The sequence below is a fragment of the Seriola aureovittata genome, chromosome 6 (genome assembly GCF_021018895.1).
Source record: "Seriola aureovittata isolate HTS-2021-v1 ecotype China chromosome 6, ASM2101889v1, whole genome shotgun sequence".
Lineage (NCBI taxonomy): Eukaryota > Metazoa > Chordata > Actinopteri > Carangiformes > Carangidae > Seriola > Seriola aureovittata.
Window position 1 is genome coordinate 25,679,604 of NC_079369.1, and position 27,199 is coordinate 25,706,802.

The window sequence follows — 27,199 nt, forward strand, 5'->3', positions numbered from 1 at the left end:
AATGCAAAAAAAAAAAAAGAAGAAAAAAAGACATCGTTCAGGCGTACTTTACGTCTGTGTGATGGCACAATGAAGAAAGTCTCTATGTGGTGTTTCTGGAGGAAAGCATGTCTCTCGTGTCCAAAGCCCGGCTCCACCTCGTAGTCTCCGTTCAAACACTCCAGGGTGGTCCTTGTGATGTGCACCTTGCTGAGAGCAGAGGACGAAAAGCAGTTAGTGATAAAAGTCAGGCACCGACATCTCAAATCATTATCCCCCTCATTATTTTTATCGGCCTGATAGCCCCTCAGCTTGCTCAAAATTCTTCACAGCAAAGAAATTTTCATCCAAACGACTCTTTTCATCTGGTAACGAGTCCTAAAATCTTATTACTTAACTTGAAACAAGGACAAATTGAGCCAATGAGGTGACCTCATTCCACTGCTTTTTAAATGCAAACCAGCTTGTTACTGTAGATGAGTTTTCTTGAACGATGTGACATTAATTTAATGTTAGCGGTTGGCCTTATTTTTAGCTGCTTTAGCTGTCCTTTTCAGGAAATTCAGGAAACTGCATCAAAGCGAAATCATTTCATCCCAATTTTTTAGGATCATATATGAGCTAAGGTGACTTCTTCTTATAGCACATCACTATTTTATCCTTTTACTATTAATAAATTAAAGTATAGCCTGGTAGCCAAAACCTCATTTTTAGTGTTAGAGTTGGTTTACAGTCCTCTGTGCCAACTTCACTGTTGTACAAAAAATATTAAAAACACATTTCTTTGTTATGATGAGCAAGGCAAGTGCTGCTCATTCTACACACAACAGCCGCTGTGTGTGTGAGTGTGTGTGTGTGTGTGTGTGTGTGATCTGTGAAAAGTGCAGCATCTTGTTGGATGGATGTTCGTAGCTTTATGCTGATATTTTGAGATATTTGACTGATTATGAGAGATTTTGGGTCAGATCTGTGTGACAAGTTTGGAAACACGGCTGAAAACACTTGAGAATAAAGGGTTGGATTTGGTCGACCTTTATGACCTGGAGGATTTGTAGGAGGAAAAACATCAACGACAAGAGCAATTTTTCTTCATCTAATTCGAGGGTCTAAGGACAGAGGGTTATTGAGATTTGTGATATTAAACTATATAAATAAAACTGACTTGACAAGATCTGTATCTCATAATAACAAAGAGATTCATGACATATTTACAACACACAGTGGGGTTCAAAAGTCTGAAACCACAGGAAAGTGGTCTCAGACTTTTGGAGAAGACAAGCTCATAATTAAGAAAACTATCTAATAATTATGAGACATTGACTGAGGTAACAGGTCTCATAATTACAAGATCTGTATCTAATAATTATGAGATGCAGATCTTGTAATTATGATATCTTTTTCTCGTAATTGAGATGCTCAAGTCATGATTATAAACGTATTGTGCTTCCGTAGTTTTTAATAGTTGAAAAACATATATCTGTGACTAATGAGACAATACAATAAAATTATTGGTTTCGTCTTTTCAATGAATTTGTTATGTTTGTACTTTTTCAGATAAATTGGATTATTATTATATTATCTGTTTTTTACAGGACAGCATCAAATATGAAATAATGTCAAAAATATTGATAATGCTGGACATTTGACAGTTCTATGAAAATGCATATTGCACCTACAGAACATATACATATACAGAAACAGTGCATTCTCCATCTGCTATGATTTGATGCATACATCATAAAGCCTTATTCTGGCTCTGTTGCTGGGATACTGTATTTCTGAGCATGTGTGTGTTGTGTTTCTACTGTGACCAGTCAGAGTCCAGCTTCAATGTGTGTGTGTGTGTGTGTGTGTGTGTAACAGTCAGTACTGACCCAGGCAGCCCCCCGGCTTCCATCACATTTGCCAGTGTGACATCGTTTGACCAGACGTCATACTGCCATTTCCTGAGGCCCAGCACGCCACACAGCACCCGTCCTGTGTGAAGACCGACACGCATGTTCAGATCCACCTCTGTCGCCTCCACCACTGACCTGCAGGGATGGGAGAGGGATACAAGATTAAACTCCAACTGCTCAAACGAAACCAAGAAAATTCGACGTCCACCAAAGAGGTCATCAAAAAACTTGTTGACAGTTTGGCCACAGACCAAAGACACGGCGTTAGCTTGACTAGCACTGCATCTATATATTGTATTGTATATCTATTTCTTTTATTTTCGTGGGTGTGACCGTGTCGCGTAGACTTTGTCAGGCGGAGAGAACAGCACCCCTTTTTTTTGGATGCTGCGCATGCGCAATGAGGATAACTCTGTGATTATTTTTTTTAACGGGTGATCAGCTACAGCCAAAATATTTTTTTTGTAAACCTTTACTGAAAGAAAAGTACCACTACCACAGGATAAAAATAATCCATGAGTACAAGAGTACAGTACCACACCAAAAGCACTTCCTGTAGTTACAGTTTCACAGTAAAAGTACCTCTCGTAGTTACAGTTTCAAAGTAAAAGCACTTAATGTATTCAGAGTATCACAGCAAAAGCACCTTCTGTAATTACAGTATCAAAGAATAAGTACATCCTGTAGTTGCAGTACCACAGTAAAATTACTTCCTTCTTTACGGTATTGCATTTTTTTTTTTACAATTTAAGTAGAAAGTGTACAACAATATATGGCTACAGCCAAAGGATGACGATACTGAAGTTAGCTTCCGATTCGTAGAGCTTGCGTAATGAGCGTAAAGTGGCAGCTGTAGCAAGTAAACGATGGACGTATACGCAAATTTATCATCTCTGTGCAAGAAGTTTGAGACAGAATATTGTTAAGCATGTAGCTCCTTTGAGGAATAGCTCAGCACGTAGGTTGTGTGTATAGCGGGCGAGAGAAAGAGAGAGCAATAAGGCTAGCAACCGGAGCAGAGAGTTAGCAGGTAGTAGTATGGCACTCAACATAGTGCGATGTATGTGCACTTAAGGCCGTTTGTGCTACAATCACAGCTACAACTCTTCAAGACAAATGTTTGACTGCTAACATGCTAAACTAAGATAGTGGACATAGTAAACATCAGCGTGTAAGCATTGAAAGCTCACTGCAACAATAGCATGCGGACGTTAGCATTACCTCAAAGCACTGCTGTACCCAAGTGCAACCCCACAGAGTCGCTAGCAGGGCTATAGACTCTTAGCATTGCTATTCTTTTCTTAGGAACAACTTAACTTACTTGTGGATATATGTGCTCTCTAAGTGGTTTCCAATTCCCATTTCTTCTTCAAAAGAAAATAACTCTTTGGGAGAAAAGTTCTTCATTTTGACCAAATACAATAGTTTTAGTCAAGGTGGCAGATGTCCTGGCTTGCTGACTTGCCTGTTTACTGGTCGAAAGAAACATTGCAACTTTTCTCCAGACCAATGAAAATAACTCTGTAATTCATCCTCTGTGTCTATGTTCATGCAGATTTTACATGTGTATATTTATGCATGTACAGGTGCAGACCACCTTCTCATTGCTATGCTGTGGTGCACAGGAGATGAAGCAGGACTTTTCAAAACCTCTCCTACCCAGTAAATCACTACACAGAGCACCTCGTCAGCAGCGAGAGGTCAGACACCTCAGACGCCACAGATTCACGAAAGGAGCAGAGGAAGGAAATAGAGAGCAGTGGAGGGCTGACAAAGTGTGTGTTTGTGTTTGTGTTTACAGGGTGGCAGAAAAGAAAATGTGGTCCATCCATCAGGCTGAAGGAGGGATGTTGCACACACCACACAAATACACACACACACGTGGAGGGATGAGTGTGTATGGCAGCACCTGTCCTCTGAGATAAAGGACTCCTACAGTGGCATCCATCCACTCAGACAGAGCAGCAGGGAAAGAACATGACAGACGAATGCTCACACAAGGAAACGAGGTAAAGGCTCTCTGTGTGCGTGTATGTGTCAACATGCTAGTGGGGGTATGGGTGGGAGTCCACATGTGTCTTTTATATTTTAAATATGTAACAAATTGAATTTGTCTTAGTTTGCAGACTCCATCTGTTGTCAGTAATAAGACTTACATGGATATTTCCAACACAGCTTGGTTGTGTCTGAACAAAACAAAGTGATTTTTGCTGCCAAACTCCTCCTACATCCCATATTACTGTCACGTGTTCCGCATCAATGGTGACAGTCAGTTCTGTGACTGTGAGAGAAAGCTCGGTGTTGCAGAGACAATCTGTCAAATGACTTATGCTCAGTTTAGTTTAAGATTGTCCAGATCTCTCTTAAGAGCTGAAAACACAATCAAACATATTTGACGTGCAATTAGAAAGCACTCAAAGATATAATTAGTGACAGTTTAATAATGGTTTTTAGGCTCATCTAAATATCTTATCATAAATTCTGAAGGACTGGCCTTTATTTACCTCATTCACAGAGAGAACCAGGACTTTATTTGGAACAAGCTTATAATACAGACAGGTTTTTATTACTAACTCCTGTTTAATGCCAATTTAAAAACTCCCTAAATGTTTATCTTTTGTCTTTTCATTCATTAACTTACTTCCAATTGTGTTTTGCCATTAATGGAGCACAACCTTTTTGTTTATTTGTTACATAAAAAGTCTTCCAACAGCTCAACAGACTTAATCCATCCTGTACTTGATCGTTTTTTAATGTGTAAAATCTGAAGGAAGTGTTGAGTTTCAGCGACAGTAGCTTAGCAGTGATAGAAAAAACATCAAAGTAGAAGTGATGAAATAATAATAGTAGGTGAGTGCTGTAACCATATGAGGCATTATCACGGTTTAATAAACAAGAAATCCCTTCACTTCAGATGAGTCTTTACTCGATCACGTTCATGCAGTGAAACTTCTCGTGTTGACCTTTTACAGACATGTGAGTGTACAGATGCACGTTATACGGAAGATGTAGGTGTGTGGTTGTATATGTGCGTGACTCACGCAATCGTGTCAATCATGTCCAGGCCCATCTCCACGCAGCAGTGGGCGTGGTCAGCCTTGGGTTGGGTCAGTCCTGACACACAGTAGTAACAGTCCCCCAGGATCTTTATTCGCCTGCAGTGATTCTCCTGCAGAAACACAGAGACGGACAGACGTCAGATTATATGAACTGGTGAACAAACTATATCGATGTGTTGCCACTGGTTACAGAGACAATAAGTGGGTTAGAGTGACAGCCATTTTTGAATTCCAGTTGTGTTTTGACATTGACTCTTTTCATAAAATAATGCATCCAGCAGATGGTGACTAGGTTTAGATTATGTCCATTGTAAACAGCCTATTACACCGTGAGAGGTAATGATAAGATTGACACCATAGTTGTGACAGTACGGTTTAAACTAGACAACCTCATTGTTTCTTTAACCCTTGCAATAACCACAGTATTACAATGACAATTTGTGGTTTTACACTGAGTTATCTGCATGACTAACAGACCATAACTGTTCGCTATTAGCTTAACCAGTGCAATGTGTTTGTGTAGAAGACAAAATGGATGAAATATCTCTTCTCTTCTGGTGGTTGCTTATTGAACAGGTGATTAGATAAAGTTCTTATGGCGTTTTAATTTTTATTGCACTTACACTAAAGTTCAGTAGTAGTTGTCATCAACTCCAGTAATCTTCAGTTATCTTTACTTCACCTGGTTTTGTGTCCAACGCAGCCTCCCTGCTGCTGTTTTCTCCCTGTGTGTGTGTGTGTGTGTGTGTGTGTGTGTGTGTGTGTGTGTGTGTGTGTGTGTGTGTGTGTGTGTGTGTGTGTGTGTCTGTCTATGTGTGTATATCTGTGTGCATGCTTGTGCGTGCGGGTGTACTGAGTGCAGCCCCGCCTCACCCAGAGAGTAGAGGACAGAGGAGCTGTGTGACCATAAATGATAAATAGAAAATGAATATATGGCAGTTAATAGTGATGGGCCGCATGGTGAGTAATCCCAGCAGGCCTAAACAGCCTACTATCAAGCAATTGTTGTATTTTACTGATTAAAAAAATATGCCACGGCCTGGTAGTTGTGGACCACTGTATTAAAAAACAATCTATTCTGGGTGTGATAGATCTGACAGTGCATTACGACCACTGCTGAAAAATAAAAGCAAATGGAAACTGAGATAGCATTATAGTTTTTCTTATCATTCTGTTTTTTTCAATAATAAAGTGGTTCATACAGATCGGAGTTTTCAAATTTTAACGCTTCTCAATTTACTAATTATGACGGCAACTTTTCTATTTCTTTAAACTTTTCTTCCGCAGATAAAAAGCTAAACTTGATGACTGATAAATAGTTTCTCTTGGGAAAGGAGCAAAAGTTCAGCAGAGTCTCACTGAAAACACTGTGGGAACTTAAGCATGACGTTCATCTGGTGACTGTTTCTATATTTAACAGCTGGGAGTTATTCACATTTTGCATTATAACTCCTGTTACATGAGATCTGAATGTACAAAACCTGCATGGATTCTACAGCTGCATCTCTGCTCATGTAAATCAGATGTGTGTGTGCGTGTGCAACCGTGTGTGTTTGTAGTTGAGGCCAACTCTAATTGCTCCGACATGCTCTTGAAGTAGAATCCCGCCCACACATTCCCAGACATATCAGCTATTTGTCACAGTGCACATTGTGCACAAACTCAGCAATGATGACACTAACAAACACATACACACACACCTTCATGGATGCACACACTCACATACCTGGAAAAAAAAGCACAAACAGCTGCATGGTTACATGCAAACATACTGTACAGGTATTTTGCTTTAGTTACACACACACACACACACACACACACACACACACACACACACTGACACATGCAGGGTTTCCATTTGGCACTGCATCACACACAGTCATCAGAAAATCGTAATGGTAGACCCTACAAAGCTTAGCCTGCAGGCAGCCTCTGAGTGACAAATACACACATACACATACACACACACACACACACACACACACACACACACACACGCTCTCCATTTCTGTTCCTAGCGCTGGGATAATCATCCACGTTCTGAATTCTCATATCCTCCCACGCCAGAATCTTTCTGCTCCCGTGAGCAGAAAACCAGAACACCCCGTCTACTCTCTTCTCATCTCCGCCTCTTACCCTGCAGTTGTCATGAATCCTCTGTGTGTGTTTGTGTGTGTGTGTGTGTGTGTGTGTGTGTGTGTGTGTGAGAACAGAAATGAGAGAGAAATTATCAGCTGACAGCAAGCAATGTCTCAAGAGAAAGGTATCTGTGTTTGCTTTAGGAGACAAATTTGAGATTTCAAACCAGCTGACTGGAGACAGTTTGTCTAATTCGGGGGCAAAAATCTGCGTCCCCCAATGTGGTTTGACTCATTTTCATCTCCATTACAGTTAGGTTAAGTTTAGGGTTGAGTTAGGCGTGTGTCTGGTGTGGTTAAGTTTAGGTTGAGCCTCAGGGGAATGGATGTGTTGTGTAGCAAACAGCAGTCACCAGCTGTGACAGAGCCGGTTTGAAAGTGAATACCTCCCTCGCTAAACATGACAGGGTATAAATCTCAATTAGGATGCAGCTGCAGCTACACACACACACACACACACACACACACACACACAATACATCGTCATCACAAGATTTCCATATAATGGCTTACTGAGCGCTGGAGCACTGATAGCAAGCCACATATCACCTTGTATCTTGCTCTTCCTCTCCCTCTGTCTCTCTCCCTCTCCTGCGTTAAGCCATGACTGATTGCTGAGATGCAGAATGAACTCAAGAGGGATAATCCTGCTGATCATGTGATCTTTTGTGTGTGTGTGCGTGTGCGTGTGCATGCATGTTTATATGTGTGCATGTAGAAAGCAAGAGTAAACTGTCTGAAGAGATAACTTGGCCTGGTGGAGGACGAGGTCAGGCAGGTGGCAGACTGAGGGCCGAGTGTGAATGTGGTGTAACTGACTTTTTCGACACGACTGAGCTTTATATATTATTAGAAAGCTCTGTCTGAACTCTGTGACCTGAAACTCAAGGGAAGATCTGAGGTAACTTTAGAGTGAAACCAGAATTACCACCTCACGGTTGTTTGCCTCCGCCCATCAGTCAAGTTGCAGGGAATATGGTCAAGATCTCTCCTTCCTGAGTTACAGCTCATAATAAGAATAATAGAGAGACGTGTTTTAGCAGAACATTATGATGTCACAGTGAAGCTGTTCTTTGACCTTTTGGATATAAAATGTCATCACTTCATATTTTACTCTATTAGACGTTTCTGTTACATTATGTCATGACCTTTGACCAACAAAATATCACCAGATGTAAAGAAATTCCCTCCCTCCCTTCCTGATATATCGCGATCACAAGAATCGGACGGATGTGAGATCACAGTGACCTTGGCATTTGACCTTTGACCACCAAAATCTAATGAGTTCATCCTTAAGTTCAAGAAAAGAGACTGTTGTGTGAAATTAAATGTTTAGAAACTTGATCATTGAAATAGAAAGTAAATTATTATAAAAATGGTCAGAATGTAGACGAGCTGTATTCCAGCATTGCAAATCTTCTGTAGTAAAACACCTTCAGCATATAAACACTCACAAACAGTTGTTGTTGAACAAGGTTAATGTGACTTCATCTTCAACTGTGTCACTACTTTTATTTATTGTGTATTTCAAAGTTGCGTTCATGATGTTTTGGCCACTGGGGGGGAGGAAGCTGATTGACACCTAATAAATCATCTTATAAACCTTGTACAGTTGTGATGGCCGGCGTGTGTTACTGTGCTGTATGACTACTGACAGCAGTAGGGATAGAACTATGGCGATAAAAAACGATGTGTGTGTGTGTGTGTGTGTGTGTGTGTGTGTGTGTGTGTGTGTGTGGCTGGTTCAGTATTAATATGATCACAGTAGTGTGGCGGCAGATAACCTATCACTCACCTAATCTTCTTTCCCAGAGACCAACGCTACACAGGCTTACTGACATAAAGTGTGTGCTACCATACACACACTCTCTTTATCAACTACAAGAGTCCCAATAGTGCGCACGCACACACACACACACACACACACACACACACACACACACACACACACACAACATACAACATAAAATCTCCACTTCCTCAGCCCTTATCTCTCCTCTGTTTAAAAAATCAGTTCACTCATCTCTCCCTCTCTCACCCTTCCAGTTCCTTCTCCTTCTTGACCTTCATCTCCTCCTCCTCCTCCTCCTCTTACTCCGTGTCAGTCAGCCTCTCCAGCTTCACGTTCACTCTTCAATATATGGCTCGGCATAACAAATGAGCTCCAGGACTAAATAATACATTCCGTTTTCTTGGAAGCTTTTTGTGTTGCAGAGGAACAACAGGCTGAAACAGGAGCTCATCAACCTGCAGCCGGCCTGCCTGCCTCACAGTCAGCTGACTGTGACGGCTCACTCACATTATTTCATAACAGAAGCTATGACTTAAATTCACTTTCCTTACATATTGTACAGTTATCTCACTCGATACATCCCATTTTAGCTTATGAATTATAACTGATAAGTAACAAGAACTTGCAGTAATTGCAATAATGTGTTTTCAGTATAGAAACAGACAAACTTTTAACATGTGTTGCTCAGTACATATACATGTCATAATCCTTTAGTACCCAAATTTAAAGTTGCTATAATCAACGTTTTATATTAACAATACCATTTGTTATGTATTTGAATATTTTTATTTTATTTATTTAGTCAAATGTGTTTTCATTGTTTTCAAATTAGGGCTGCGCCATATACAAAAACAGTCACTTTGCGATTATTTTGGTAGATATTGCGATTTCAGTTGGAATGGTCGTTTTCACATTCGATTTTCACTGAAATAAATTTAAAAATGATAATGATGTGATTTTTGTTGGGTCTTTTACCAAACACCATGTTCCCTTGCATCTGGAGAATATGGTTTTGTAGGCGATCTATTTGTTATTTCAATAACAATCTATTTAAATCTGAGTATGTAAAAGTGGCTCTAGTCAATATGTTTCTAATAACAATGAATCAAATATAAAAACAGTATGACAATGTGAAAATCATCACTTGTAGTGATGAACCTTCAGGGAATTATCATCTGAATCTGCAGCTTTCTTTCTGCTGTTTCAGCTCATTGTTTATCCGTCTGACCTCAGGGTATCTGCACGTCTTACAAAGTCTTAGAAAACATTTGAATTTTCCTAAAAAAAGAAAAAGGTCTTAGAAGATATTAAAAAGTCTTAAATATATCATCTTGCCTGCCATAGACAATAACAAGAACTGTACGTTTTCTGTATCTGATTGCAAGCTTTTGGGAGACATTACACACGTACAAACTAAAAGTTGGATTTCATCTCTACTTGTTTTCCATTCTTCTTATTTGGTATTACCATGAAACAGGTATTAAATTGCATTCTACTTGGTATTAAAAACATCTTTTAAAGCGGTAAATTTAACTTGGTGTACACTACAAAAACCCTGAATCCACAACTTTACTGTTTTGGTTCTCTCTCACCTCTCTCATAGTGTTGTTTTCAGCCGCAGCAGGCAGCTGTTTTCAGAGGAAAACGTTGTAAAAACCCCACTGTACACCACCTGCTCGGCAGCAAACAGCAGACAGACACAGTTAGAGAGTCACTGGTGAGCATAGTGGAGCATTTGGCAGCTAAAGAGCCAGAGATTTCCCTTAGGAGCTGGTGGAGACCAAACACAGAGCTAAAAGGGGAGGGAATATTGGCAGTAACTCCAAATGAATGTTAATGTTACCATGTCTCCTGAATGTGTATATAAGCATTTGTTTGCCTGCACGTTCACCATATAAACTTTATAAGGTGATGATATGTGAGTGTTAAATGTATTTACAGCTTGTTCTGCTACCCCCAAGTGGCCAGAAAGATCAATAAAAAAGCTACTCGAAAAGAAGAAAATAAGGAATATTGAATATATTAGAATATATTAAACTCAAGTGAAAGTCTGGGAAAATCTAAAAATATAATGCGTATAGTTGAGATGATAATTGCAGGATATTTCAAACCATTTGAGTAAGTGTATAAATAATGGTAGAAAAGGTAGATGGTAGAAGTGGTAGGAAACATTCAACCCAAACATCCGTGTTCCTACTTGCATAAAGACTTTAATTGAACATTGATGACATCTATTATTCAGTTCATAATTTTCATTATGAAGCAGATGTCTGTAAAGTAAGAGTAATCCTTGGGGGAAAGGTAGAGCACTTACTGTGGCCAGTTCGTCAAACTTCCCAAAGAGTTCGTTGAGCAGTTTGACCAGTTCCTGAGCTGTACACTGAGAGGCCAAGCTGGTGAATCCCACGATGTCTGCAAACAGGATGCTGCCGGGAGAGAAAGGAAAAGAGATTTTAATCTAAAGTGAAGAGCTCAGCTCATCGTGACAGCTGATTTGAGCTCTGTCTGTTCCTCGTGTTCTCCAGGAAGTAAACACTCTGCAATTCCCGATGCAATAAAAAATTAAAAAATAAAAAACCTACAGAAACAGACGGGGTGTGTTAACTGTGGCGAACAGTATTTTTCTCCCCCTCCTTGGCACAAAACACCCACAGGTAAATTCGCTAATGGCGATCAAAAGAGAAGCAAGCAGCCAGTACCATAATCCAATCCCTGATAAGTGAAAGTGTCTTTTAGGCCAACCACTAAGTCAATTACAGCTAAATTACCTGCTGCTGGCTAGCCGCTGTAGTGGGGATGAGGAAGGTGTTGAAAGCTACTTATCCCCTCATTCATTTGCTCAGAGGCCGGCCAAATGGCACCAAAAACAAGTTGTTATGGATCTTATTTACTCCCGGTCCGCAAAAAACTGCATTTACTATGTGGAGTAAAGGCATCTGAACTTGTTGTGAGGTTGTGAGTAGAGCTGGGTAATATTAGAAATTCTTTGATAGCAGTGCTGTTATGATACCTGAGGTTGGGTACTGTTATCCAAACAATACTTTTTCAGTAGCTTACATTTTTACTACAAAAGACAAGTCTAAACAACGAATGTCTTGTCATTGTCAAGTCAAGTTATTATTATTTGTATAGCGCTAATTCACGACAGATGTTATCTCAAGGCACTTTTCAATATGGAGCAGGTCTAGACCTTTATAAGCTTGGCATTGGTGGTTTTGAGTCACATCTTTTTTTAATGACTATTTGATGGATTGTCATGAGGTCATTAGAACAAAGATTCATGGCTCCCAGAGGATGAATCCTATTAACTTTTCATCAACGTCATCATCAGATCAAAATTTCAAATGCTTTAGTTAATGAATACCTGATATCAATTCCCATGAGCCCCAGCTGTCCCTCATGTTTAGAGCTAAAGTTGTTGGTTAAAGGTTGGTTACATTTCGTTAATCCAGCCATCCAGCCACAACGTCCTCCATGTGAGATTTGTTGTGCTAAAAACAACATCACTCTACGTTTGTCTTAGCTCCTGACACACAAGAATCTAGTCCAGACATCAGCATCTGTACATGACATTGTGAAAAATTTTGCTTTAAATTCAAAGTCAAATTCATAAGTCAAATCTGACCAGACATTCAACACGAGCTTTCAGTACTTGTCAGAATTCAATACTCGGCGCTTGGGACACATTTAGGTCCCCAAAAAGCATTGAAGTTTGATCCCCAGACCTAGCTTGCATGAAGAGACCCTTCCTCTGCATCGTGACTGAGATGCTGTTGCTCTTTTTGGCAGCACAGTATAGTTGCTCGGGAGCCTGATGTATGCAAAGCTGGGATCACGACTGCTGCTCGACAGAAGAGCTCTGTTGTGTGATTTATCTTTGAATGGTGCTGTGCTGCAGGTCGTGCTGATGTGTGGTGGGTGAGGAGGAGGGCAGAGAGGGAGAAAGGAGGCGAGGGAGGGACACGAGAGCAGAGCGGTGGCGGAGATAAATAGGTGTGCGATCAAACGGTCTTGGGGCCACATCAAAGGGGGGCCAGATCAGGGAGATGTCACGGCCCTGCTCGGCTACATAAAGCTCATGTTGTTGTGTTTTTTTTACCACCATGTGTTTGGGTGTGCGTTTGTAGCAGCTCCCTGGAGATGAGCGGGAGTTGGCTCGGGTGGTGCAGCAGCAGCAGCAGCAGCAGCGTGATGTTTGGCTGAGTGCCAGTGCAGCAGCGAGGCCGGTGATGTTCCCAAACTGTGGGTGAGTGTGGGAGCAGAGGCAGACAGACAGACTGAGAGAGAGGCAGACGGAGAGTGGAGAGGATCGTCTCTTGACAGGAGTGCTGTTGACATGCTACCTAGCCCTCCACTCCCACACTCAGCAGCTCTGATACAGCTCTACGTTTCTCCTTCCTGCCTCGTTGGAATGCAATCAGCTCAGAGTCACGCCGGGTTCTCACGCTCGCTAATATTCTCTTCATTACAAGTGCAATAGAGGGGGCTGCTGAATAGGCTGGAAAATTCACAAGGACGGGACTGCAAATAATGATTGTTTTCATTACTGATTGCTGATTTTTTCTTCTCTTAAACTAATCAGTTAATTAATTAATTGTTTACTATATAAAATGTCAGAAAAGACATGCCTCAAATTTCTTTGTGTGATCAACAGTGAAAAACCCAAAGATATTCGACTTACAGCAATGAAAAACAGGAAAATCTCCCATTCAACAGTTGAAGCTGTGAATGAACGGTTTAACAGCTTATTTCTGTCAATCATCTAAAACACAGCAGGGCTGCAACCAGCAGTTATTTTGATTGTCACTCTTTCGATTACTTAATGATCAATTGGTTTATTGTTATTTATCCTTAAAATGTAAGATTATAGTGAAACGTGCCACAATTTCAGAGCCTAAGGTGTTCACATTACTCGTTTTGATTGATCAACATCTGAAGAGATTAAATTGACTATGTCATAAAAGAGAGAGAAAAACCACAGGTCCTTGCATCTGAGGTGCTGGAACTAGCAAGTGTTTGATAAGAATGTTTGTTACACCAATGACTTAAACCATCAGCTTTCATTCAAAAAATAGATTAATCAACTAATAATCTCCATTTCAGTCCAAGAAAAAAATTAATTATCTGATCATGTTGTCCTTAAATGTGTTTTTTAAACCCTGTAGCTGCTTCTCCTCAAACTTTTGGATGTGATGAAATCATGATGAAAAGATGGAAGGGACAAAAATGTAACCAGCCACTTCATATCAGTGTTTGAACAATGTCATAAACACCCTGTTTAATTAGAGCTGGTAATTCAGCAGTGACAACCAGTGTCACCAGTGGCTTATAGACATACAACATAACAGTCTGCATGTCACTGGTAATTCCACTGAGGAGTGGAAAGCTCCAGAAAGAGGTAGTAAGGAGACCTTGATTTAAGATGATTTTATCAAAGACAGTACCTCCTTTTGGCCGCTCTAATAAAACAACATTCTCAGGGGTTTAATATTTGATAATTAAATCTTATTGCAGTCACTGCTGTGTTTCTGAAGCAGATCTGTTTCCAAAATAACAACAACACAAACATGAGCTGAGCCAGAGGAGACGGCCATTTTTAAATCTGCTGGTCGTGGTGACACTCGCTCCGTCCCTTCTCTCTTTCTAACCTTTACATAGTTTGATTGCATCAGCGTTAATGGCTAATCGTAATTGCTCTCCTTCTATTCTTGACCTTGACGTCACAGCAGGTGACACCTGGATCAAAACACTCCAGCCCCTCCGCACAACTCTGCGCTCCACAGTTGTCATGACACCCCTGTACCTGACATTGTCATGACGTTGGATGTAGATCTTGTGAAAGATCCTCTCAGGTGGCTTCAGGAAGTCCTCCTTCATCTCCATGGCAACATTCCTGGGCAGTAGACTCATTAGCAGACGCTCCTGAGGAGGGAGGGGTTAAAACAGAGGAGACGGCCGTGTTATAAAGTTTGTAGGTCGGGACATAAATGTTCCTAGTGTGAGTTTAAATTCATGCAGGCATAAACAAATATAAACAAATTGCTCTGTGCTTCCATGAAAAGATGAAACAATGAAAAGTCGATTGATCATTGAAGCCCTTTTTAAGCAGAAATATCAAGTATTCACCAATTAAAGCCTCTAAAATGCATTTTAAACTAAATTTATACTGAAATGATTAGTCAGTTAAGCGATTAATAAATTAATAGAAAATTAATTAACTATTTCAAACTATCAACTGTGTCATTTTTCAAGTTCAATGCAAAAATTGACCTGGTTTCAGCTTTTAAAATGCAGCGATTTGCTCCTTTTTTTTTCCATCTTTTGTGACACTAAACGGAATATTTCTGTATTTTGAACTGTTGGTTGACAACAACAAACAGACTCAGGATATCACCTTGGGTTCAAGGAAATTTTGACCGACATTTGTTTCACAATTTTCTGACATTTTATAGAACAAAACATAAGGAAAATGCTTGTCAGATCAATCGATCTGCACTAAACTGAATATTTTGAAGTTTCGTTTAGTTGTACTGTCAAGAAAACAAAAAATTTCAATTTGTCACTTTTTAACTCTCATAACAGGTATTGATTGATTATCTAATGTGAGTAATTACTGAGAATCAGTAATGAATCAATTATGACAAAAATCATTATTTGCAGCCCCAATTAAGGCTGCAAAAACTGAGGGTATTTAATGATTTATTTAATGAGTAGATGACAGAGATTTAAGGCCTCAGCTTGAATAATTAATTTCTCAGTATTTTTTCTGTTAATTAATTGTAGTTTAATGTGTTATATATATATATGTGTGTGTGTGTGTGCATATTGAATTGTGAATACAAGTTTTCAGAGTCCAAAACCTTATCACCACTCTACAATACTGATATTGGTTGATTTTGCAAAACCTCAGATTACATTTGCTTTACATCTAGTGTGAATGTTTTTAAAATTCTGACTTTGTTCATGGCAGCTAAGATATTGTTAAGGTGGACAGTAGTTGTGGAAAATAAACTATGGTTCTGGTATGGTAAGGATTAAGCAACTAAAGAACTCAGTTAAGGTTTCTATGCATTGGCATTAGGTGTAAATTGTAAGGTACAGAATCTTCCAATATGAATGTAATTCGTAGGAATACTGGGCTGAAAATGAACTTACTGAATTAATCACTTATCAAAATTGTTGTCAATTAATTTTCAGTCAAAGCAATTCATGAACTAATCCTTTCAGCTCAATTTGTATCCACTTAGATCAGCGTATTTGTGTGTGTGTGTGTGTGTGTGTGTGTGTGTGTGTGTGTGTGTGTGTGTGTGTGTGTGTGTGTGTGTGTGTGTGTGTGTGTGTGTGTGTGTGTGTGTGTGTGTGTGTGTGTGTGTGTGTGTGTGTGTGTGTGTGAACAGTCTCTGTTGCAGCAGCAGTGTCACTCCTGATCCAGGATGAGCAGGATGTCAAATGTCTGTGAATGCACAATGAATCATGAGGCGGCTCTGCTCAACAGCTGTTGAGAGGCAGGGTTATCAAAGCAGCCGGGGCTTCTCCTGTGTCTCCCTCCAACACTGTTTTCACTTCATACATCCATTCACACAACAGCGCCTCACCTGCAAATAAAACGCTAAAGTGGAGAGCAGCTTTTAGAAAGAGCCATCACACCTACTCGCGGTGGACGTGTGTGAAAGTGTGTGTGTTCACACATGCTTGTGCTTGTGTTTCGCCTTTTGCACGCATATATACGTGTGTGTCAGGTGTGGAAATCGCAATAACCAAAGTGTGAAGGTGTGGTTGCTTGAGTAACATAATTCATGCATCTGCTTTATCAACCTGGTCCATGAACATGTTCTAATGGCACTTTTAAGATTCTCATTTCTCTGATCTGTCCCAGGTTCACTTCACTGTGAGCTTTTGTGTGACTGTGGTGGTTTATTAATGAAGCGTTGGCTCATTTTCTCTCACATTAACACACGGATCCTCCATCCTGCAGTTTAACAAGAAATTCCCACAAAAACTTTGCAATCTATGACATGAGCAACTTGAAACTGAAGGAATCCAACTTGTTTGCACAAAAACTAACACTCACTCAATGAAGAGGAAGAAAAAGTTTTTCTTTTTCTTTAAACTTATTCCTGTCATGAGAAGACGGCAATAACACAGTCAATTTAACATGTACCACTTGTTTATGAAATCCAAACTAAAATAGAAAAAGACAGGATGAGGAGAAGAGACGAACTCTGCATGATGACATGTAATTTGACTCGTTACTAGAAGTGTGATATATAGATCAAATCCACTTTACATTACTCTATATTTTAGCAAATCCATTAAATAAAATAACAGATAAATCAAAGTATTTCAGCATATCGATGTTTTTCCATAAATGATTCCTGCTTATTGATTTCCAACATCGTCCACACAGCCAGACGATAAAAGTGATAACTACATTGGTATAAAAGGTAGAGGAAGATCTATGGGAGGTAGGAGGAAGATACAGTATGTGTTGTATTATTATCAACCCTAATGGTTACAAATCCTCCTTAATAAGGAGAAACATATACAAAAAGTAAGAGGGAAGCTTAACGGCTTTTACTGAATCAGACAGGAGTCAGTCCCTGTTAATTCATGATGGAAATGTCTGAAAAAAACCCATTTATAACCTGTATGTACAGTAAAGAAAGAAGGTAATCTTTTTCCGCCATTTTGGGGGGAAGTTTAAGACGCTGAGAATTGGTCACCGGACAGTTAGAACTTGGGTGACCAAAGTGATTAATTTGACCATGTGGTTTTAAATTTGACTGACTCGAAAGTTCCAAATCTCCAGATACAAAATAACTAGTTTAATTAAATGTTATAAGTCCTGTCAGATGAACATATGTTATCCAGGGTCAACATGGGAGAGGTTGGTGGAGATTTCTTGACTGTTCTCACCAGTTCAAACTCATAAAATGACCTGTTTAAATATTAAAGTTAATTCTTGAGCTTGGAAAAGTCTTAACATTCAACTCACTTTCAAACACTTGCTAAAATAGCTTTTCCCAAAGCTTTCGACCGACGTTTACGGACTTCATCAAATGGAGTTAGCTCTGGAAAAAAGCTGGTAAGTGGACCTTAAGTAGTTCTTAACTTCTGGATCGTCTGAATAATGACTGCTTTCTCAAAACCAAAGATGGAAATACATGTGTTACAGTGTGAGGAGACCTCTTTGGGAAGGGAACAGGGTGACCCTCCATTAATGCCTGACCTTAACCACTTCTTACCCCCAGCGGTGTCGGATCACAGAGCGCTCGTGTGGATGGCTGTTTGTAAGGATCACTGTTGACTCTGGGAACAGCAGTTTGACGAACCAATCCCAACTCGAGGTCCACAAAGTAGCTTTCATCCATATTACACAGTCTTTATCAGCAGATGGAGGAGTTCGCTCACTTGTTGTTGAGATGTTGATGAACTCACCCCCAAAAAAGCAAGTAAGTGGACTTTGAATTGGGGATTATTTTGTCAAAACTGCTGACAGGGTTTAAAAGTTCGTAAAATGCTAATAAGTCAACCTTTTATTGATATTTAGTTTCAGATACATTGCCCACCTGTTTTTTCATTTAGATATTCAATTTTTTTGGAGATGTAATGATTTTTAGAGAAACGTCACATATGGAACAGAGGTTGTGTTGAGTTTTTGTCCTGACAACTGTCTCTGCTTAACACGAATCACAAGAGGAAACTGCACGTTGCCTCTGGGTGCTGAGATTGCTATTGAACCGGGAAGTCAATTTCCCACCCAGACATACAGCACACAGCCTACACATGTTTTGCAATCAATACAACCTATGGATTCAGCCCAGAGCAAAAACCAGGGCAAACACCCAGCAACCTGTTTGATGGCTGAAATTCAAATCTGAGACATTTGTGTTCGTGGGCACATCGGTGACGGTGACGGTGGCGGCGTGCAGCAGCCTGCTCGCAGGCCGTTGGCTGGCTGCTGATAGATCTGAATCATGGGTCTGTGTGTGTTTCTCTCACCCTGATAAACTGTGACCTTTACTGGAGTAGGGAGGCCATGAAAGCAATCTGCTTGTGTAATTACCTGTCAGAAGGGAGCCTGTTACTGCCGGGGAAAACACAGCACATCATCATCTAATCTACAAAGCACAGGTGCTAAGTGTGTATGTGCGCTCGCCCAGCCCTGTGTGCATGAAGGTGACACATGTATGAAGGCATATTACATACATGGGATAATTAATTCTCCGTTAAACAACCGGTGTAGGTGGCGTTTGGTGCACACAGTGGGTGAAGAGGGTGTGGTGTGTAACAAAGTGTCTCTGTGTGGCGAAGTTGCCTGATTGTTGCTTGGTTAAATTGCTGCATGTAGGTGTGCGCAGAGGGGGTGGAATGTGTGGCGCTGGTGCATGTGCCACAGTAATTGTTCTTTCCTTAAATAGCTGCTGTCATAGTTACTGCGTGCCTGTGGGCAGGTTGTTAGAATACATTGGCACCTGAAACCTTTAAAAAACTTCTCAAGAGACTGTGACGATTTCATGAACACACGCATTAAAGATGATGTGTGAACGCATGTCATCGTCTTACACTATTTTTTTGTTGTTGTTGTTGTTGTTGTTGTTGCTGTTTTCTACCAACCCGGGTGTTTATGTTTGTGTGTGAGTGTTTGTGTAAATTCACACCTCACCTGTTTCTCATTCTCGTCCTCCAGCCTCAGTCTCTCCTCGATGCAGTTGCGGGCCTGCAGGAAGACTTTCCTCTGGGTGCGCTCGGTGAGAATCCTCACAAACACCCCCAACAAGTTGACGCTGGTGAACAGCACCGCGTTGGCCACCAGCTGCACACAAACAAGAACAGACATGCCAAATACAGCTGGCAGCGTCTACACACTGTATGTGCATGTGGGACTGAAGGAACGCACACATACGTGTCCGTACTGTACATATATGTGTGTTTTCATGAGTGCAATCATACATCCTGGCTAGATTAGTCTTCACAATCCTTGATTAATCCATAGGATGGATTGAATGACAGACATTAAGGTCGGCACGTGGATTACAACATGAATTCTAGGTGTGACCTGAAACAACAAAAGCTATACAGTGGAACGACTGGCAGACAAAGTGCATTACTGATCAATGATCAGAGACTATTGATCCTGCCGGACACTTCATTTGGAGGATGAGCTCTGTTGCCACTCTGTGTCGTCAATTCCAGGAAGGTCAGAGGTGAAAGGTCTGAGAAACACTCTAATCCAGCATAGACAGATGGATGGAGCTTTCTCTGTTGTGACCAGCAAAAAAACAAAAAAGAAAAAAAAAAACATCACCTCCTCAAAACAGGTCTTCACTCCGCTCAAGAAAAAGATCATCCTTTGGTTGAACTGGTCACTTCTGCTGATTGAAGGGTCATGAGTAGGTGTTGCTTTGTTTCAAGGGCTTACATTGCTGCAGTGTATTACTACCAATGAATACAGCCTGCCAAACTACAGCAGCACTTCCAAATTTGGGGGCTCTGAGACCACCAAGATAAATTTCAGAGGTTGTCAGTAAACAACAGAAAAGCAGAATAAAAAAATGTGTCTGCTACACAAAATTACATTTATTTTTCTTTCCTTTATCAAATTTTACTAGTGAGTAATTTAAAAATTCAAGAAGTGACATATGTACCTCTGAGGGGATATCAATTTTCCAAAACTTCGTTTTAAGGGGCCAAAAAGTTTTGTAACCACCTTCTAATAAAAATGTAGATGTTGCACAACTCAGAAACCAGACATGGTGGCAGCTTAAAAACTAAAGCCACTGCTTCTCCCTACAATCTGGGCACAGGGACCAGTCCAGGATCAGGAGTAAGGCGTGTGTGAGGCTCTGCAGAAACCCTCGCCGCCTGTTTCAGCACCGGCAGCTGGACAGCTCCTCGTCCGCTTCATTACACTGGCGCGCAAACGTGGAACTTTGTGCTCGTTTCCAGTTTTTACAGCTCCAGTATCCTGCAGCTAAAATCGATCACCGAGGGTGTTTTCACCTTGTCTTCTATATGGGAAGTCGGATGAGTGAGAGTGCTGCCTCTCAGCATCACTTTACATTCATACATTGGTTCAGAGCCCAGCTGGGAGCTTCCCAGTGCACCTACAGGAGAAGTTGCTCACTGTACCTGGACTGTAGCGGCAGCCCGCTACCTGTTCGATGTGGTGGTGGATTAAGTGAAACATGTGGCTGTTATCCATTGCAGGCTATAGAGTTGATTGTGTGAAAGACCGGGATGCAGTTGCAGCACTTACCGGTCTCCACAGCTTCTGCTTTCTTCCCGTGATCGATGTCGCTATGACAATGAAGTGGGACGCAGCCAGCATCACCCCAAACAGCACGGCCATCAGCGTCCGCACCGGCAGCAGCACGTAAGCCACGAGGGTAACCAGCATGAGCTGCCACACGCCTTGCTCAGGGGCAGCGGCGCTCACCAGCTCCGACGTGCCGAGCGCCAGCGGGAACGGGCAGCAGAGCAGCGCAAAGGTGAAGCTGAACAGCAGGGCCAGCTTCGCGATTTGCTGCAGCTGCGTCACCTGCAGGTATTTGACGTTGGTGACGATGAACAGCGACAGGAACACCACGCAGTGCACCGGGTAGGAGCCCTTGGACAAGGTGAGACGCGGGCTGGACAGCAGCTCCACCAGTGACAGCGACGAAGCTGCCACGATGAGCACCGCCAGCGCCTTGAGGGTGGCGGTCTGCTCCAGCTTCAGGTTGTAGTTCTGGAACAGAGCCTCCAGCTCCTGGCTGTTGAACTCGTCCTCGCAGGCGATGGCGCCCAGGGGTGCACCGGCCGGGCAGTGACCCTTCCTCCGCCGGGTCTTGACTCTTTCGAATGGCATCTCCTCCATGTTCCGGCCATTCATGAAGCGGGAATGGCGCACGACCACCCCCCTCCCCCCTCGCCCCCCTCAACTTTTCAGTTCCTCTCCTCCGTTAGGGAATCGAACCCTCGGCACCCTCTCCCAGCACATGCGTCCTCCAGGCTGTGTCCGCGCGGCTCGGGGCTTGGTGTATGAGGGGAGAGGGTGATGTGGAGGAGACGCGCTCTATCCACAGGTTGACGGTTGTTGGTGTGTCGTCAGAAAAGTAGCCCGACCAATGTGCAGCACGCCTCTGCCTCTCTCTCTCTCTCTCTGTCTCTGTCTCTCTCTCTCTCTCTCTCTCTCTCTCTCTCTCTCTCTCTCTCTCCCTCTCCCTCTCCCTCTTGCTCTCTCTCTCTGCCACCCCCCCTTTCCCTCTCTCTCGGACCACCTGCGGTGCCTCAGACCGGGTTGCCGGTGATCTTGCGCTCCAACAGGAATCATAGGAGGGATCACGCTATGTTGATAATCCAAAAAACTCATCACATAATTTTACTATCTTTTCTGCCCCCCCACCACCACCACCACCAGCCCAAACACACACACACACACACGCACACACACACACAGTACATATCTGATTCTGTGCTCCGTCTCCCTCTCCCTGCTTTAATTCGCTCCAGTGAAATGTCAGTGGTTGGGTGAAGACAGCAGCAAAACAAGCGCTGGTGATTTCCCCTCACTGTGTCTGCAGTCAGAGCTGATGTAGTTCCTGGCTAAAAATAGACCAGCTGCACCGGTGGATGGTCCAATATAGCAACAATTTGGTCTTTCCCGCGTCTCTTCCCCTCATAGGTTTTTATTGCACAATCAAGTGCTCATTTCACACCGAGAATTAACAGAGGAAACGTTAAAGAGAGAGGGAGAGAGGGAGAGAGAGGCAATGGTCCTGCAGGGAGATAAAAATAGCGGCTCTTCCTTAATTAACAGAGAAAACATGAGAATGATGTCGCGCATCTTAAAATGTGATACACCATTGTTGTGGTTAATGCATGTTGTGAGCATTTGCATATTTTGTGCATGTATTTGTGCATATGTTGTTTATATATACGTTTTATGCTCTAGGTCGTTTAACGTGTGTTTAATATGAGTTTTAATTTTTACATCACTCACACTCACGCGGATAAAATCTTTATATTGATAGAATAACTAAAGGTAGTAAATTCCAAATGAAAACGCGACTTAAAATGCCACTGGCAAGAATTTTGTGTAGAAGTGTGAATTAAGATGGGGAATAAGCAAAAAGTACAAAACAGCAGCAGCTGCATTCTACAATAATTAACATGAAGAAAAGTTAATTAAAACATGACATATAGAATATATTATGATATCCATACAATGTGCTGTTATTCAACTATAGAGGAGTCCTACAAAATGGAAAGTGTTGACCTGTATGTATGTACATGCTATGTGCAGTGCTTTTCCTGCATGTCAGTCTCATATCAGGTTATTTAATGGAAAATTAATGAGTTTTCACCTGAAGTTTAAATTTGGTCATTGCAATAGTAACTGAAGAGGCTTACTGAAGAGAAAATGTTACGTATAAACATGCAATATGGAAAAATAAACATCAGAAAAATATCATAACTCATGGATGCAGAAATGCTTCAGCATAAAAAATGCCATATAAGGAGAGGCTTTAAAAAATAAAATGTGTAATTAATGATACACATCAGAGTGAAAAAAATGAGATTTAAGTGTAAAATATACAGATATAGTTCACAGCAGAGGTCTTTAGGACATCAGAAGCTCTATGCTTGATTCACAATGCAAAACATTTACATGCATGTAAATTACATTTGCATTAATGATCATCATGTTAATCATCTTATCATAACTTGATCCAGAAAAGTTACAATGTGTTAAGTTCATGTGCATCATTGATTGATTTATTCTCAATGTCCCCATCACAGTTATAACATATTAAGGTTGCAGATTTAGGCTTTGAGCATGTAATAATAATAATAAAAATAATCTTAATTTGTATAGCATTCATAGGAATGTGAATCACCAGCTGTTTTAACTCTTTTAACTCCCCATCTCCTAAACTGGGATATGATCTGACCCCAGGTGTGTTGTGTGGTAATCTGATTAAACACATTCATGTAGGAATATGCATCAGTATCAGTTGAAATATTGACCATTTTAGAGCTAGAGTCTTTGTTTTAATTACTGTTCATGTTTTTATTAAGACCTTTGTAATGTGCAGCACACTGAAGGATTAGCAACCACTGCAGCTGAAGCTAATGCGGTTCCAGTGAAATAAATAAATGAAACTGCCTCACGTCAGCGTCTATTGTGTTTTGGTTGTGTGTATTCTGATATTCACAAATACAATCACAGTTAAACACATTACTACAAAACAACAGTAAACCTGGGGGGGGGGGGGGGATTTGGGGCCCCTTGGAGTCTAGGGCCTTCGGGCAGTGCAAGACTCACATGATCATAAAATCCTGCATCAGTACCTGTTTTTACAGACGTGTTGTGTGACGTCTCCTCCTCAGAGCCTTACGTCAGTCTTAAGTGTCCGATGAGACAGGAGGCCAAAAATAACAGGCTTTTAAAATCTCAAATAGCTCCTCGTCAGGACACACACGCATCTTCACAAGACAAATGCAAGGGTTTCTGTGCCCTGCTCAGGACCCGTGGTTTGTTTTGTTGCTCATATGCCTCAGATCACTAAGATCTGCGCGAACGTCAGTGGACTGGCTCATCGATGAAGAGGTCAATGCGAAGCACTTTGGACCCTCCAAACAAAAAAGTCTCCACACGTACACACTCAGTTTCTATGTGGTCAATATCCCCTATCATCCAGCTTGTTTTAAAATCAATAGGCTGCAGAGTCGAGATCACAACAGTAAGAAGAGAGACATTCTGACTCCTCCATCTGAGGGGGGGGGGATTAATAAGATTTTGTCGAGTGGTTCTGCTAACAGGGTGGAAAGAGCTCACACACTCTGCTGTACAGTTAGTCTGAAGATTTTAAGCTCCAGGCTCGTCTATAAACCTCTTCATGGTTGATATGCTGCAGAGATGTGTCCCCGATAGAGCTCCTCTCTGCCGCCCTCTCAATATAAGTGAATGGCAAATAACATGTGAGAAAACCTTTATTGGCTCTCTTTGCAAAAACTTCCCTGAGCATCAAAGAATAACTGTTATCAATGAGAGATAATGGCAAAACTTTGTTTCAACCCGCTATTTATCGTTTATATACAGGTAACAGACGCTTAATAGACATTTATAAGACATTATAACGTGATTATAAGCAGATATATGGAAAAAGTCCTTATAAAGAGTCCAAGTCATGACGTCACGTGCAGGTTATCTGCTATTCCACTAATCTCTGTAACTCATTCAGCATTTGTCTTTAGGAAAAGAAATTCCCATGTTCTAAGACAATTTTGCATCTGTGTTACGGGCCTGTGCTAATAGAGACTGAAAGGAGAATGAAACTGAAAGTTAAACAAGATAAACACTCACCAACACTCTTCTACAACCATTTATCAACTTTTTAGTTGCTGTGCTTTAAAAACATTTTGCACAAGCTATAGTTTTGTTATTCTCTGTTAACACAGTAATCGTTTTTTAACTTAAACTCACAAAGGTTTCACTTTCTGATTTGTCTGAGAGTGTGGACAGTGAACCGCAGGATCAAGCTTTATTTTGAAAGATGTGTTGCACTACAGAAGCGGAAGTGGAACAGAGGCCTCAGTATAGTGTGTTATAAACCATCTGTGTTTTTTCCTACATCAACAGAGCAATCTCTAATTCACAATCATTTAAACAGAAGACAAATTCAGCAGCTCAAACAATTGAAGAGGAACAGTCATGAACCAAATGACTCAGACTAATACACTGTGTCATATGACTTGCAGGGCTTTAAAAACCACCTTGAAATCAAAACAAATGCTTGTCTAAACAAGCAGTTTCACCACATATTACCAGGACATGTGGCATAGTGAGTATTTTTATATTATTATATTATATTAATAATTTATTAACATTTACATTTCTAGAAAAATTACCAATATTTGACTTTAAATGTCCATATTCCTCATTTATTAATCAAAATTCATTCTCAGTCACGAAATCTGTCCTAACTCACGCTCCACTCAGTAGCTTTTCCTGGAGCTTTCAACCACTTAACATGGTTGTCACTGAATCAAATGGACTATTACTGTTTCCAAGATCAAGGATGAGCCTGAATTAGTTATATACAATCATGCTCGTGTGTGTGTGTGTGTGTTTGTGTGTGTGTGTGTGTGTGTGTGTGTGTGTGTGTGTGTGTGTGTGCGTGTGTGTGTGTACGTGTGTGTGTGTGTGTGTGTGCGCGTGCTGTATAGTATATTTTGCATGTTACTTTATTATGGACAAAAAAAAAAAGACTTTGAATTGAAGTGATTTGAGGACAGAAAGATGAATTGAGGCTTTTAATCACCTCTTTTTTGACGCCATTGTACCCGTCAGTTCAGTTATCTGCCTTCTGTGTTGAGTTTTTTGTCTCCTGATGTAAAACACTCGGTGTGTGTCTGGTTCTATATGGATCAACCCGTCCACTTAAACTGCGTTCAGTTGTTTTGGAACATAAGACTCTGCATTATTCTCCATCTCCACATCATCATGCTCACTGAATCATCCAGTGAGTCTCATCTTTCCTGTTCAGCATCTTACACATGAAGTGAAGTGATACACACAGACACACACACACACACACACAGAGTGGATCCATTTCCCTCTCTCCTGAAGTAAGTGACAGCTGCAGATTTTTGGACCATCCCTCCCTCCAGGATGCCTGACAGTCCCCCCGTTGCCATGGCAACAGAAGCAGTAAGGCTAGCAGTTGTGACTGATATGCTGCTGAGGTGTTTCCCAATCTGACACCCTGGATCCCTCTCTCCCTCTTTTGTCTCTATCTCTCTCTCTCTCTCTCTCTCTCTCTCTCTCTCTCTCTCCTCTCTCCTCTCTCTGACTCTCTTTCAGGTGGTTTGAGATGATGAGTGCAGCTGATGTGTCTGTATCTGTCTGCGCCGTGGTGACACAGCACCCTGCCCTGCCAACTCATTGTGCTCACTGACATTTCTCCAAATTGAGGCTCTGACATGAAGGACAGGGGCGGTGCAGATGAAAGCTTCAGAGGTGACCGAACCACACAAACCTTCCCACTGCAAAAACAAACACAGGGGGAGAGGAGTGGAGTGGAGTGGAGGAGGGTGTAGACATGCAGTGTGTGGCGTGTGTGTGCACATGTGTCCAGCGAGTAAATTCATAAATATATAATAAACTTTGAAAATGTCAGAGCAAGTCTAGCGCCACCTCAAACCAGGTGACCCCGAGATCGCAGCTTTGATTTGTCAGGCGCACTGTTCCCGTAATCACAGCCAGGTGATTTCCTGGTCATGGACCCAGTGTGTGTGTGTGTATGTGTGTGTGTGTGTGTGTGTGTGTGATGGGAGCCAGCTGGC

The 27,199-nt window shown here is 41.3% G+C and overlaps 1 protein-coding gene and 1 long non-coding RNA gene across 3 annotated transcripts in view; one reads left to right on the forward strand and one right to left on the reverse strand.

Moving 5' to 3' along the window:
* The window catches only part of LOC130170784 (adenylate cyclase type 1-like), a 50,672-nt gene extending 26,660 nt beyond the window's left edge, over positions 1-24,012 (reverse strand). Inside the window, exons 1-7 of the mRNA XM_056378413.1 lie at positions 21,126-24,012; positions 19,533-19,682; positions 14,670-14,788; positions 11,181-11,292; positions 4,919-5,046; positions 1,854-2,012; positions 48-189 (exon numbers count right to left, since the gene is read on the reverse strand). Coding sequence (XP_056234388.1) covers positions 48-189; positions 1,854-2,012; positions 4,919-5,046; positions 11,181-11,292; positions 14,670-14,788; positions 19,533-19,682; positions 21,126-21,740 — 1,425 coding nt within the window. The 5' untranslated portion in view covers positions 21,741-24,012. The remainder of the gene's footprint in view (positions 1-47; positions 190-1,853; positions 2,013-4,918; positions 5,047-11,180; positions 11,293-14,669; positions 14,789-19,532; positions 19,683-21,125) is intronic.
* On the forward strand, positions 3,475-26,866 carry LOC130170801 (uncharacterized). Of its 2 annotated transcripts, none has more exons than XR_008828042.1 (3): positions 3,475-3,577; positions 3,679-3,886; positions 26,718-26,866. It is a non-coding gene; the product is annotated as an uncharacterized LOC130170801 (long non-coding RNA). The 2 variants fall into 2 exon arrangements; XR_008828043.1 differs by lacking the exon at positions 26,718-26,866 and adding an exon at positions 19,557-19,682.
* Positions 26,867-27,199: the final 333 nt, after the last annotated feature.